An 11,907-nucleotide genomic window follows, 5' to 3' on the forward strand; every position below is an offset into this window, starting at 1 on the left:
TCCGAGATGGTGGAGCCACGCGGGGGCTTTTCTCTGGCCCGCCCATGGGAGGAGCCGACACGCCAGCTTGGGAGAAAGGCGTGGGCAGAGGAAGAACTTCAGAAGATCGGTGAAGATAGATCGCGGGAGAATGAGAGAAAAGGCTCGACGAACAACAATTCGGCTAATTCGATGGAATTCACTTCGTTAAATACTTTAAGAAAAAAAAAATCTGCCCCAGTGTGGAAATGAATTTGAATTTACTTTAATTGTTATACTTTGTAACCATGCACGCGGAATGAAATGTCGATACAACTGACCCGTACAGTTAAACTGTAGCGAGCCGATGCAGCCGGCGCAGTACCAATATTGTAAGTTTTAGGTATGACTCGGCTGAGGCTTGAACCAGCGACCTTCCAGTCTCGGAGCGGGCGCCCTACCATCTAGGTGTAACAGAGTTGGAATTTGATTGTTTTGAATGTTTTTTTGAATTCTCACAAAATCTGTTTTTGTTGTATTACTGTTAATATTCCGGTACCTCATTCAGTTGTTAAGTCATGGGCGTCTGCGACTGTCTTTTTCGTTTGGCACTTTATGGGCTTCAGCGCTTGCCGTAGCTTTAGTGAATTTGTAAGCGCTGAAGGTAAGATGTGCCCAATATCAGTTGGATAAAAAATGCATATTTTGCTAGACATATGAGCTGCTTTCACAAATTATTTTTGTATATAAAGATATATAAGTTGTGCTAAATGATGTATATTAAAAAAAGCACTAAATAAGAAGTAAAGCAATACAGCTTGAAACGATGATGCAACGTGTTTTGATGCAAACACGCCACGAGGTGCGGCCTGTTGAGTGATGACCCGTTTTTGGTATCTTTAATATTTTAGATAATTGCAGTCGTGAACAGATGCCCCTGATTTTTGTATTGTTTTGTTTACTGAATGCAGGTACGTGGGAAAGTTATGTTCATTGTTATTATGGAAGTTTCATTATTAATGTTTTCGCATGTTGTCTGCTTGCCGTAGCTTTTAGTGAATTTGTAAGCGCTGAAGATAATTGCAGTCGTGAACAGATGCCCCTGATTTTTGTATTGTTTTGTTTACTGAATGCAGGCAATAAACACAGAGACTGTGAAACCTTGTGTCGTGCATGAAAGAGGGTCGCTACATAGGCTACCGAGCTGGACAAATGCTGGTCTCTTGTCTGTTTTGTTTTTTTTTCCCCACAAAAAGAAATGAGCATGCATTGTTAGGTGAATGAAGGTTATGTTTGGTTAATGGAGTCAGATAACTAATTCGAACAATTTGGTTTAATTTATTTATTTCCAACAATGGTTATCCATTTGGACCAAAAGTAAACAATAGCTCATTAATGTTCTAATTCGTTTCAAATCCGGAATATTTTTGAGTTTTGCCTCCTTTTTCGTAAAGTTCTCGTTAATGAATAACAATTCAACTCGTAAACTATGTCTCCCATCGTGCACCGCGCCAGAGCAACTTCCTGGTTCAAAGTTGAACCCACGCATGGTAGTTAGCCTAGCTAGCGTTTTTTGTTGTTGTGTCGCTTCCACAATTATGCTTTAAAAACAATTTCCACGCTCGTGTTTTTTCGCTGGAATCATGTCTGTGAGCGCCTGCCAACACGATTTGTTTGTGCTCGTTTTTCGTTATTTAAAGGAGAATGGCTTCCACACCGCTGCCGGGGAGCTCCTGAGAAACAGTCCTAAGGTAGAAGATTCAAAGAAAGGATTAAATTAAATTAATTCATTTTAAATTAAAGATACAATGGACAGACAATGCAGTCGGATGATTCTCTAAATAAGCATGAGAGGAAATGTGCATTTGTATCCCTTGTTACTGGGCGTCATTCTATTTAGTTTCTCGTTTTTCTTATGTGACTTTAAATGGGATTTAAACAACAACAAAACCGAACATGTGCTTTATTTGCAGGAATTTGTGGTGGGCGTGACTGGTTTATCTGCGTCATTAGTGGAAATCTACAACTTCTGGTTAAAGTACGTGTACTGTGAAAAACACGGGGTTCGTATGGGTGCTTGAAATCCTTGAATAGGCTTGTATTGCAATGGTGTCTTTCCAAGTTTTGAAAAGTGCATGAATTTTGGATGAAGTGCTTGTAAATGCTGGATATTGATGCCATGTTACTATGTAGGGATCAGAATTTTCTGCGGATCCGCGGATTTCCGCTGTTTTTGAACCCCAAAGGTCATTCCCGTAAATCGTCTAAATTCGATGAGAAAATATTTTGGGGGGGCGAGGTATGATACGTGACTGTTTCATCACCCCAAGTTAGCAGTTAGAGATCGCGAGAAAAATCGGCAAAAAGAAGCGCAGCGCATTAGATCTATAACACACAACAAATAGATCGACTCCTACCATCGGTCGATAGGTTCGCTGATAACCAATCAGCGGAGCTTTTGTTCAGAGCATTGGCTTTCTCAAACATGGCGCTCCTTCCGGTCTTTTCAAACGGTGAAATGAGTGTTTGAAAAAGTAAATATGAAAATACTAAGAAAAAAAGACGAGGCTTTTGTCTCCGAGATAGATAAAGGAATCAAGAATAAATTGAAGTGGTCATGGCTGGAGAAGACTGTCACAGACTGACATGTATTTTCTTTAAGCATGTTCAGTTTGTGCATTCTATTTTCAAATTAATGATGAATGGTTATTAATGTATATATTTTCATATATATTGTTGATTAGTAGCTAAATACAAGGTCCATCTTCATCATCAAAACACAACAACAATGGTGATGGTTGTAACATTGTAATCCCCCAATTGTTTTAAACATCTTAAAACTGAAAAAAATACATGGTTTCTGTTTTGTTGGATTTAATTCATTCTAGTGCAATTTTCACAAAGCAAATAAAATAAATGCCGTTGGCTTCGGGTGGGTTTGCCCCCTGAGCCCCCCACCGGACTCCGCCCTGGACCTGGCCGGGGCCTGCGGACCCTGGACCCTGGCTATTTCAGCTGAAAATGAAAATCTCCATTCTGATCCCTGTACTATGGTTAGGCGTTCAGACAAGGGTTTTCACCCTATTTTATGGAGGGTTGGGTAGGGTTACTTTTACTTGATTGCTTTCAATGACTTTTGGATGACTCCAATACCAAATATGCTAATAAAAGATAAAAGAAACTAAATTCATCCCCCAAAATCTCATTACTAAATTTAAATGATGACTCACAATACGTGGTAAGCTTTCTCTCCTGGCTTTGATATCCGGCAAAATGAATTGGAGTAATCCAAAAGTAATTGAAAGTAATCCAGTTAAGTTAACCCTACCCAACCCTGGTTCTAAATATGTTCTGGTTTGAAACAGGATTAGGGTGAGGAACACAGCTAGAGTAAGGTCTAGGGCACAGGTGTCAAACAGGCGGCCCGCGGGCCAGATCAGGCCCGCTAAGGGATTGAATCCGGCCCGCGAGACAACACTCAGAGAAGCGCGAGAGAAAAACAAGCTGCAGGTTGAAATAGGTCAACTTGATGTTGCCAAAGCCAGGTGCCTCGAACAAAGGCACTGTACTTGTATTTCCTTTTTTCTCTCTCTCTCTCTTTTCCACCCCTTTTCTCCCACTCTCTTTCACTCTCTGCGTCTCTATTTTTCTCTTCCTTTGTTGGTCTTTGTTTCTTTCTTTCTCTGTGTCTTTTTATCTTATTTTGCTCTAACTTCCTTTTCTCCTTTTCTCTCTTTTCTCTTTCTCTTCCTACCCTTCACACTTTCTTTTCTCTCCTTCTATCTTTCTATTTCTCTTTTGATTTTTTTTTTCCTCTCCCTTTCTTTTTCCCCTCTCTGACGACTTATTATCTCTTTTGTTTCTCATGCTCTCTCCCTCTTTCTTTTTCTTTCTTTGTCCTGCCCTCTTTCCTTTTCCCTCCCTCTTTCTCTTATTTCTTGATCTCTTTTTCTTTCTCTTACATCTACTAGTCCGGCCCCCGAGAGAATGTTTGTTCTATCGTGTGGCCCCCTAGTTCAAATGAGTTCGACACCCCTGGTCTAGGGCTAGGAGCTAGGATTTGGCCTATAAGTTTTATATTGGCCGACATATTTTAGGATTCCGAAATAGAGTTAGGGTTAGAACCTAAGGTTTAGGCTCCCGTTCTTTTGATCGGCACTGGTTTTAGTGATACTGGAAAATTTTGGTTTTGAAAGTCCTTATAAAGTGCTTGAATTTGTCCATACAAACCCTGTCTTCATGATTCCCTCTACAAATGTATTTCTTATTAAGTATGAGAATTCTCTGCAGGCACTCAACGAATGAGTTCTCCAATTATAACGGAGGAAGAGCAGCCCAAACTAAAGGTATGATTATGCAGCATCTACACTAAAGCGATGTACTTTAATAGAGTACTGTGAATTACTGTTGTTTGCAAGTAGTCTTAAAAGTGGCTGCATTCGTCAGGCTACAGCTACCGTAAATTCCGGACTATAAGCCGCTACTTTTTTCCCAAACGTTCAACCCTGCGGCTTATTCAGTGATGCGGCCAATTTATATCATTTTTCTAACGGCCGCTAGCGGCGCTCGAGTGTTGCTACCATTAACTGCCCTGTCGAAGCTATATTATTATTATGAAAGCTTTGAAAACTCTCTCGGTGTACCGTCTTTCTTTGTAAATATGTGTAACCCATGTATAATATGTATTTGCAACTGTATATTTTTGTAATGTATTTATTTTAGAGTTATTCTGTTTTGCATGGGTGAACGAAAAAGGAGGGGCGGAACAAACGCGGGGTGCCGAGTTTAAGTGGGGACCGCTAAAGGTGAGGGACGGACAAGGAAAGAAGAGGGGGTAAAAAGTTGGTTAAAGAAAAAGGAGTTGCGTGACTAAATGTGTTCATCTGATATATTTTCCCCACCCTCACCTTTGGAAATATACATTTTTTTCTTTGGATTACTTTCAACGGGACCCGGACTCTGCAGGTCTGCATCAAACCTTAAGTACCGGTATCATTTTTTGTTCATTTTGCCGGCTGTGATTTTTGGACTGTGGACTTTAATGAAGGACATTTAGTTTCAATCGCGGGACTTGAAGTCAGGTTTGGGTTAATTTTATGTTACATGTTTAAATGTGGGCGCATGCGGCTTATATACAGGTGCGGCTTGTGTATGTGCAAAATCGGTTTTCTTCTTAAAATGTGGTGGGTGCGGCCTATAATCAGGTGCGCTCTATAGTCCGGAATTTACGGTAAATCCCTTTATAGTCAATTCAATAAAATAAAAAATCCTTCAAGTACTATGTACAATATTTTTTTCATTGTGAGCATATATACAGTGAGCATAACATTTAAGGATGTCCATTATTTTGTGTGTATTTTGAAGGAATTGCTTCTACCAAGAAGAGCAAACCTTCCAGGAAACCCCAAAAACGGAAAGTAAGATTACACTCGGCTGTGAAAAATCTTAAATGTTTACTGAACTACTCTTAAGGACTTGTGTATTATTTCAGGTGGTTATAACGTCAGAGGAGAAAAACGAGGAGCATTTGCCAACATGTGTAACGCCGGCAAAGAGTTTGAAAATGCAAGAAGAACTTAGAACAAGTTCTGATGCTTTGGAGGACTCGGACAGCAGTTTGGACTTTGACAAATGGAAGGGTATTGCCATACAAATGTCAGGTGGGTGTGTTCACGCAAACTGTGCAGAGAACATAGGACTGTTTACGCGAATTGAATGCACTGGGTTCGTACGTTTGCTTGAAATCCTTAAAAAAGCTTGAATTTTAATGTCCTGTTTACATGGTAAATGGTCTGCATTTCTATAGCGCTTTTCAAGTCAATGAAGAGCTCCCAAAGCGCTTTACAATGGGCTTCACACTTACCCATACACACACACACTCACACACCAATAGGGAGTCAACCTCCAAACGTTTTGAGGATAATCAAGATGCTAAATTGTAAATGGTCTGCATTTCTATAGCGCTTTTCAGGTCAATGAAGACCTCCCAAAGCGCCTTACAATGTGCTTCACACTTACCCATTCACACACACACACTGGCACACCAATAGGGAGTCAGCCTCCAAACGTTTTGAGGATAATCAAGGTGCTAAATGGTAAATGGTCTGCATTTCTATAGCGCTTTTCAAGTCACTGAAGACCTCCGAAAGCGCTTTACAATGTGCTTCACACTTACCCATTCACACACACACACTCGCACACCAATAGGGAGTCAGCCTCCAAACGTTTTGAGGATAATCAAGATGCTAAATGGTAAATGGTCTACATTTTTATAGCGCTTTTCAAGTCAATGAAGACCTCCGAAAGCGCTTTACAATGTGCTTCACACTTACCCATTCACACACACACACTCGCACACCAATAGGGAGTCAGCCTCCAAACGTTTTGAGGATAATCAAGATGCTAAATGGTAAATGGTCTGCATTTTTATAGCGCTTTTCAAGTCAATGAAGACCTCCCAAAGCCCTTTACAATGTGCTTCACACTTACCCATTCACACACACACACCAATAGGGAGTCAGCCATGCAAGGCGCCTATCTGCACAGCTCTATTTAGGAAACTGTCTCTTTAGGCTCGGCTCACTGAGAAGACCTGGCTCTTTCGGTTCCAAAACAGCTTTAATGATATATTATCAAAAATGTTAAAACATTATGCACCAAGGGCAGCATGGCGGAGCCGTGGTTAGCGCGTGTGCGGCACAGTTCTGAGGTCATGAGATCAAACCTCCTGTGTGGAGTTTGCATGTTCTCCCCGTGCTTGCGTGGGTTTCACATTCCAAGAACATGCATGTTAGGTTAATTGGCCGGTCCAAATTGTCCCTAGGTGTGAATGAGTGAGCGAGTTGTCTGTCTCTGTGTGCCCTGCGACTGGCTGGCAACCAGTCCAGGGTGTCCCCTGCCCACTGCCCGAGGATGGCTGGGATGGGCTCCAGCACCCTACTGAGGATAAGCGGTGCAGATGGATGGATTATGTACCACATTAATTGCAGGGAAGTTCAAACCCTTATAGGAACACCGAACTAGGAAACATGGCACCAATTTCAAGCATGTCCAAGCACTTCTTGTGGGGTCTAAATCAACCTATTACATGTTGTGGGAGAGCTATTTTCAAGTTGCTGACGCTAGAAAAGATACACCAGGCATTCGACCTTTTTTTACACCTGCCAGTTGGAGAGCGGGAGGGGCCAGAAGAGGAGGAACTTACGTCCATCTCCTTGGCCACGCTCCTAACTTTGGGGGGACCTTCCCCCACCAAACTGCATTTATTTAGGCAGAACAAATAAAGAGAAAGTAAGAAACGCCCCTCTGGGCAGTACCAATATTTAAAACAGAAATGTGATACCTTCTGTTTTAGAGATACACACTTTTTGGGAAAGTACCCTAAGCCCGCCTTCAGTGTTCCCTCTAAGCTGCGCAATTGCGCACTGCTCCCACATTCTCGGCGCACAAGAAAATCTAGCCAGCGCACAAAAATCAGGGCTCAAAATTACTAATTAAGAAGCGACTTGAGTCAAAGTTACAGTGCACGAAGGTAAAAATACACGGGTTCCCCCGACGTTGTGTCCTAAATGCGGTATTTTGAAGTCGAGTCAAAGGAGAACAAAGTTGAGTAAAGTTAGTAGAATTTGTCGGGGAACCGGCTTCTTCGGCTCGGCTCACTAAAAGGAACCGGCTCTTTCGGGTCCTAAACGGCTCTTCGGGTTGTTTTTGCTTCTTTCATCCCAACATGACCAAATATGATGTAAAATGATGCACAAAATGACTTAAAGGAAGGGGGGAATCGAACATAAAAGAAAAAAAATACCAAAATGACAAAGTAGTGAAAAGTTGAGAAATAAAAGAAACAAAAGGAAGAGAAAAAAAGGACAAATTTAGAAAAAAGCCAGAAAAGAAAGAAATGTAAGAAAAAAGGAAATAGAGAACAAAAAGAAAAAAGTAACCGCTCGGAAAAAATAAACACGAGATTTTTTTTTAAAAGGAATTTAAAAAAAAAAAAAGTAGAAAAAAACACGGAAAAAAAGAAGAAAAAGTTTGTGTTGTATTCAAATCATTTCCAATTCTATCAAGTGAATCTTGTTGCCAACATTGTACTTCCGCTCAAAAATGTGATTAAGTACAGTTCTGTATTTTACAACCGACTAGATTAGCCCCCAAAAATGTTAATATTATGCGACAAAATATATCAGGAAATAAAAAGAAATGGATATCTTGTGATAGAATTGTAAGGACAAATGACGTTTGTAGGCCATCGTACATGAGTCAATTCATTCAAAAGAGAAAAATCATTTTGCATTGCCGGAAACTCAGAAAAATGTCAAATTTTGGACATGTTTGATAATGATTTAGTTGCCACACTTGGGATTGCTGTTGCTCACTGTTGTTTCAAGCGCTGCTCACCGACTTTGTGTGAACGCTCAGACCCCTGCACAATGACAGGAAACGTTGCCCACCTTACAACCTCATCTAAATTTGAAGCACATTTCAAACCTTACAAACACAATATTAAAGCATTTTCACGGATTTCAATCACCCGTACACACCCTGTTATTACTGTTTTATCAGAACCAAGTGAGCTGTTCTTTTTTTTAAGACCTTCTTCTGCACAGGCGGCAATCGAGCCAAAATGGCCACTGCCGATGCTTTACATTCCTCTCCAACCAAGGCCGCAGAAAAGAAAACCAGGAAACCCCGGGCAAGGGCGAAAACCAGCGTGCCCGCCGAACAAAAGAGCGAAGTTTTACCGAACGCGGTGACGGCGGAGCGAGTCGTGCCGAGTCCCATCGAGACGGCGGCCATCTTGAACAGCGCACGGCAACTCGCATCGTCGGAAGATGGCGGAACAAAGGAGGCAAAAAAGGACAAGAAGAAAGACGGACCAAAGACCCCTAAAGACAAACACTCAAAGAAGGGAAAAAAGGGCAGTTCCGAAAGCGAATCGGGAGGAAACGGCAGCGAGGGAACGGAACCCGTCGAGCCCGACGTTCCCGAGAAGCATTTCGACGATATCACGAGCTGCTTCACCGAGTTCCAACATGAGCCTGTATCTTCTTATACGATTGCCGGTGCCGAAGACGTCAAAAGGAAAGAACACAAAGCCAAGAAAAAGTCAAAGAAGGATGATAACATGGACGAGGGTGAGAGAAAAAGCAAAACTTCCAAGAAAAAGAAGAAGGACAAAGATCAGGAGCACGGAACCGGGGAAGAGGAAGCCCGGAAGGGGAAAAAGACGGTTGAAGGTGCTGGGGAGGAAAATCCAGAGGGCATAAAACAATCTACGGAAATATCGGCGACGCCAAAAAAGGGAGAACAAGCTCTTCAGCAACGTAATAAAACTGACGACGCAAATCCGAGTGAGACCCTGGAAGATGAAAGCGCGATGGTTAACGCCGAAGAACCGAACACAGAAGTTAAAAAGAAGAGAAGAAGACTTTCCTCGGTGAACTCCATACTTCTATTTAACGTGGAAACGGGAAGCCCTCTATCACCGAAAAGTCATAGTGAGTCAAAATTGTCTTTTTCAAATAACCTTTGAAAAAAGTACAGGATAAGACAGGGGTGTCAGTCATTTTAACTCTGGGGGCCACACGATGGAACAAACATTCTGTCGGGGGCCGGACGAGTAGATTAAAAAGAAAGAAAAAGAGATGAAGAAAAAAGAGAAAGAGGGAGGGAAAAGGAGAGAGGGTGGGACAAAGAAAGAAAAAGAGAGAGGGAGAGCGCGTGAGAAACAAAAGAGATAAAACGTGGTGAGACAGGGGGAAAAAGAAAGGGAGCGGAATAAAGAAATCCAAAGAGAAATAGAAAGACCAAAGGAGAGAAAAGAAAGCGCCATGGGAGCGCACTAGTAGATTAAAGAGAAAGAAAAAGAGATAAAGAAATAAGAGAAAGAGGGAGGGAAAAAGAGAGAGGGCGGGGGAAAAAAGGAAGAAAAACCAAAAGAGAGAGAGGGTGAGCGTGAGAGACAAAAGATAAGAAGTCGTGAGAGGGGGAAAAGAAAGGGAGAGGAAGAAAGAAATCCAAAGAGAAATAGAAAGACAGAAGAAGAGAAAAGAAAGCGCAAAGGGTAGGAAGAGAAAAGAGAGAAAAGGAAAAAAGGAAGTTAGAGCAAAATAAGTTAAAAAGACACAGAGAGAGAAAGAAACAAAGAGCAACAAAGGAAGAGAAAAAGACAGAGAAAGAGTGGGAGAAGGAGAGAGAGAGAGAGAGAAAGAAATACAGGACAGGGCAGGATAAAGAAAGAGAGGCAGGGAGAAACAAAAGAGATAAAAAAAAGTCATGAGAGAGGGGTAAAGAAAGGGAGAGGAAGAAAGAAATCCAAAGAAAAATAGACAGAAGGGGAGAAAAGAAAGTGGGAAGGGTAGGAAGAGAGAAAGAGAAAATGAAAAAAGGAAGTTAGAGCAAATGAAGTTAAAAAGACTGAGAGAAAGAGACAAAGAGCAACAAAGAAAGAGAAACAGAGACACAGAGAGTGGGAGAAAAGGGATGGAAGAGAGAGAGAGAGAGAGAAACAAATACAAGTACAGTATCTTTGTTGGAGGCACCTGGCTTTGGCAACATCAAGTGGACATATTTCAACCTGCAGCTTGTTTTTCTCTTGTGCTTCTCTGTGTGTTGTCTGGCGGGCCGGATTCAATCAATCCCTTAGCGGGCCTGATCTGGCCCGCGGGCCGCCTCTTTGACACCTGTGGGATAAGACTACTGCATTCTGAAGCCCCGGCACCCAGGATAAAACATTTAACACAACAAAATATTACATACTAAGTACTACTTATGTGTTATATACACGTGAATGATTAAATGACATTGTAAAGAAACCTATAGGTCGCAGGTGTCAAAGAGGCGGCCCGCGGGCCAGATCAGGCCAGCTAAGGGATTGAATCCGGCCCGCGAGACAACACTCAAAGAAGCGCAAGAGAAAAACGAGCTGCAGGTTGAAATATGTCCACTTGATGTTGCCAAAGCCAGGTGCCTCCCACAAAGACACTGTAATTGTATTTCTTTCTCTCTCTCTCTCTTTTTTTCCACCCTTTTTCTCCCACTCTCTGTCCCTCTCTTTCATTCTCTGTGTCTCTTTTTCTCTTCCTTTGTTGCTCTTTGTCTCTTTCTCTCTCTCTGTCTTTTTAACTTCTTTTGCTCTTACTTCCATTTTTCCTTTTATCTCTTTTCTCTTTCTCTCTTCCTACACTTTCGCACTTTCCTTTCTCTTTTCTCTCCTGTCTTTCTATTTCTCTTTGGATTGCTTTTTTCCGTTCCCTTTTTTCCCCCCCTCTCTCATGACTTTTTATCACTTGTTTCTCATGCTCTCTCTCTCTCTTTTTCTTTCTTTGTCCCGCCCTCTCTCCCTTTTCCCTCCCTCTTTCTCCTATTTGTTTATCTCTCTTTTTCTCTTCCTTTGTTGTTCTTTGTCTCTTTCTCTCTCTGTGTCTTTTTAACTTATTTTGTGCTCTAACTTCCGTTTTTCCTTTTCTCTTTCTCTCTTCCTACCCTTCGCGCTTTCCTTTTTCTTTTCTCTCCTTCTATCTGTCTATTTCTCTTTGGATTTCTTTTTTCCGTTCCCTTTTTTCCCCCCTCTCTCACGACTTTTTCTCTTGTTTCTCACGCTCTCTCCCTCTCTTTTTCTTTCTTTGTCCTGCCCTCTCTCCTTTTCCCTCCCTCTTTCTCCTATTTGTTTATCTCTCTTTTTCTCTTCCTTTGTTGTTCTTTGTCTCTTTCTCTCTCTGTCTTTTTAACTTATTTTGCTCTTACTTCTGTTTTTCCTTTTCTCTTTTCTCTTTCTCTCTTCCTATCCTTCGTGCTTTCCTTTTTCTTTTCTCTCTTCCTGTCTGTCTATTTCTCTTTGGATTTCTTTCTTCCTCTCCCTTTTTTCCCCCTCTCACGACTTTTTATCTTTTTTGTTTCTCACACTTTCTCCCCCCCTCTCTCTCTCTCTTTTTCTTTCTCTGTCCCAAC

General features: G+C 41.6%; 1 protein-coding gene across 1 annotated transcript; it reads left to right on the forward strand.

The window, feature by feature from the left end:
- Nucleotides 1–1,498: 1,498 nt before the first annotated feature.
- On the forward strand, nt 1,499–9,490 carry LOC148360323 (uncharacterized). Its single transcript, XM_088344289.1, has 6 exons — nt 1,499–1,709; nt 1,932–1,996; nt 4,249–4,304; nt 5,323–5,375; nt 5,450–5,618; nt 8,565–9,490. The coding sequence occupies exons 1-6, from the start codon at nt 1,602–1,604 to the stop codon at nt 9,488–9,490; spliced, it is 1,377 nt and encodes a 458-aa protein (XP_088200415.1). The 5' UTR covers nt 1,499–1,601.
- Nucleotides 9,491–11,907: the final 2,417 nt, after the last annotated feature.

This window comes from Urocampus carinirostris, chromosome 9 (genome assembly GCF_059441175.1).
Source record: "Urocampus carinirostris isolate Australia breed hairy pipefish chromosome 9, RoL_Ucar_1.0, whole genome shotgun sequence".
Classification (NCBI taxonomy): domain Eukaryota; kingdom Metazoa; phylum Chordata; class Actinopteri; order Syngnathiformes; family Syngnathidae; genus Urocampus; species Urocampus carinirostris.

Bases quoted from the DNA above. Each gene is read 5' to 3' on its own strand.
- LOC148360323 (XM_088344289.1), top strand. From the start codon at position 1,602: ATGTCTGTGAGCGCCTGCCAACACGATTTGTTTGTGCTCGTTTTTCGT. The intron at 1,997-4,248 runs GTACGTGTACTG...AATTCTCTGCAG, and splicing joins ATCTACAACTTCTGGTTAAA to GCACTCAACGAATGAGTTCT. The intron at 5,376-5,449 runs GTAAGATTACAC...GTATTATTTCAG, and splicing joins GGAAACCCCAAAAACGGAAA to GTGGTTATAACGTCAGAGGA.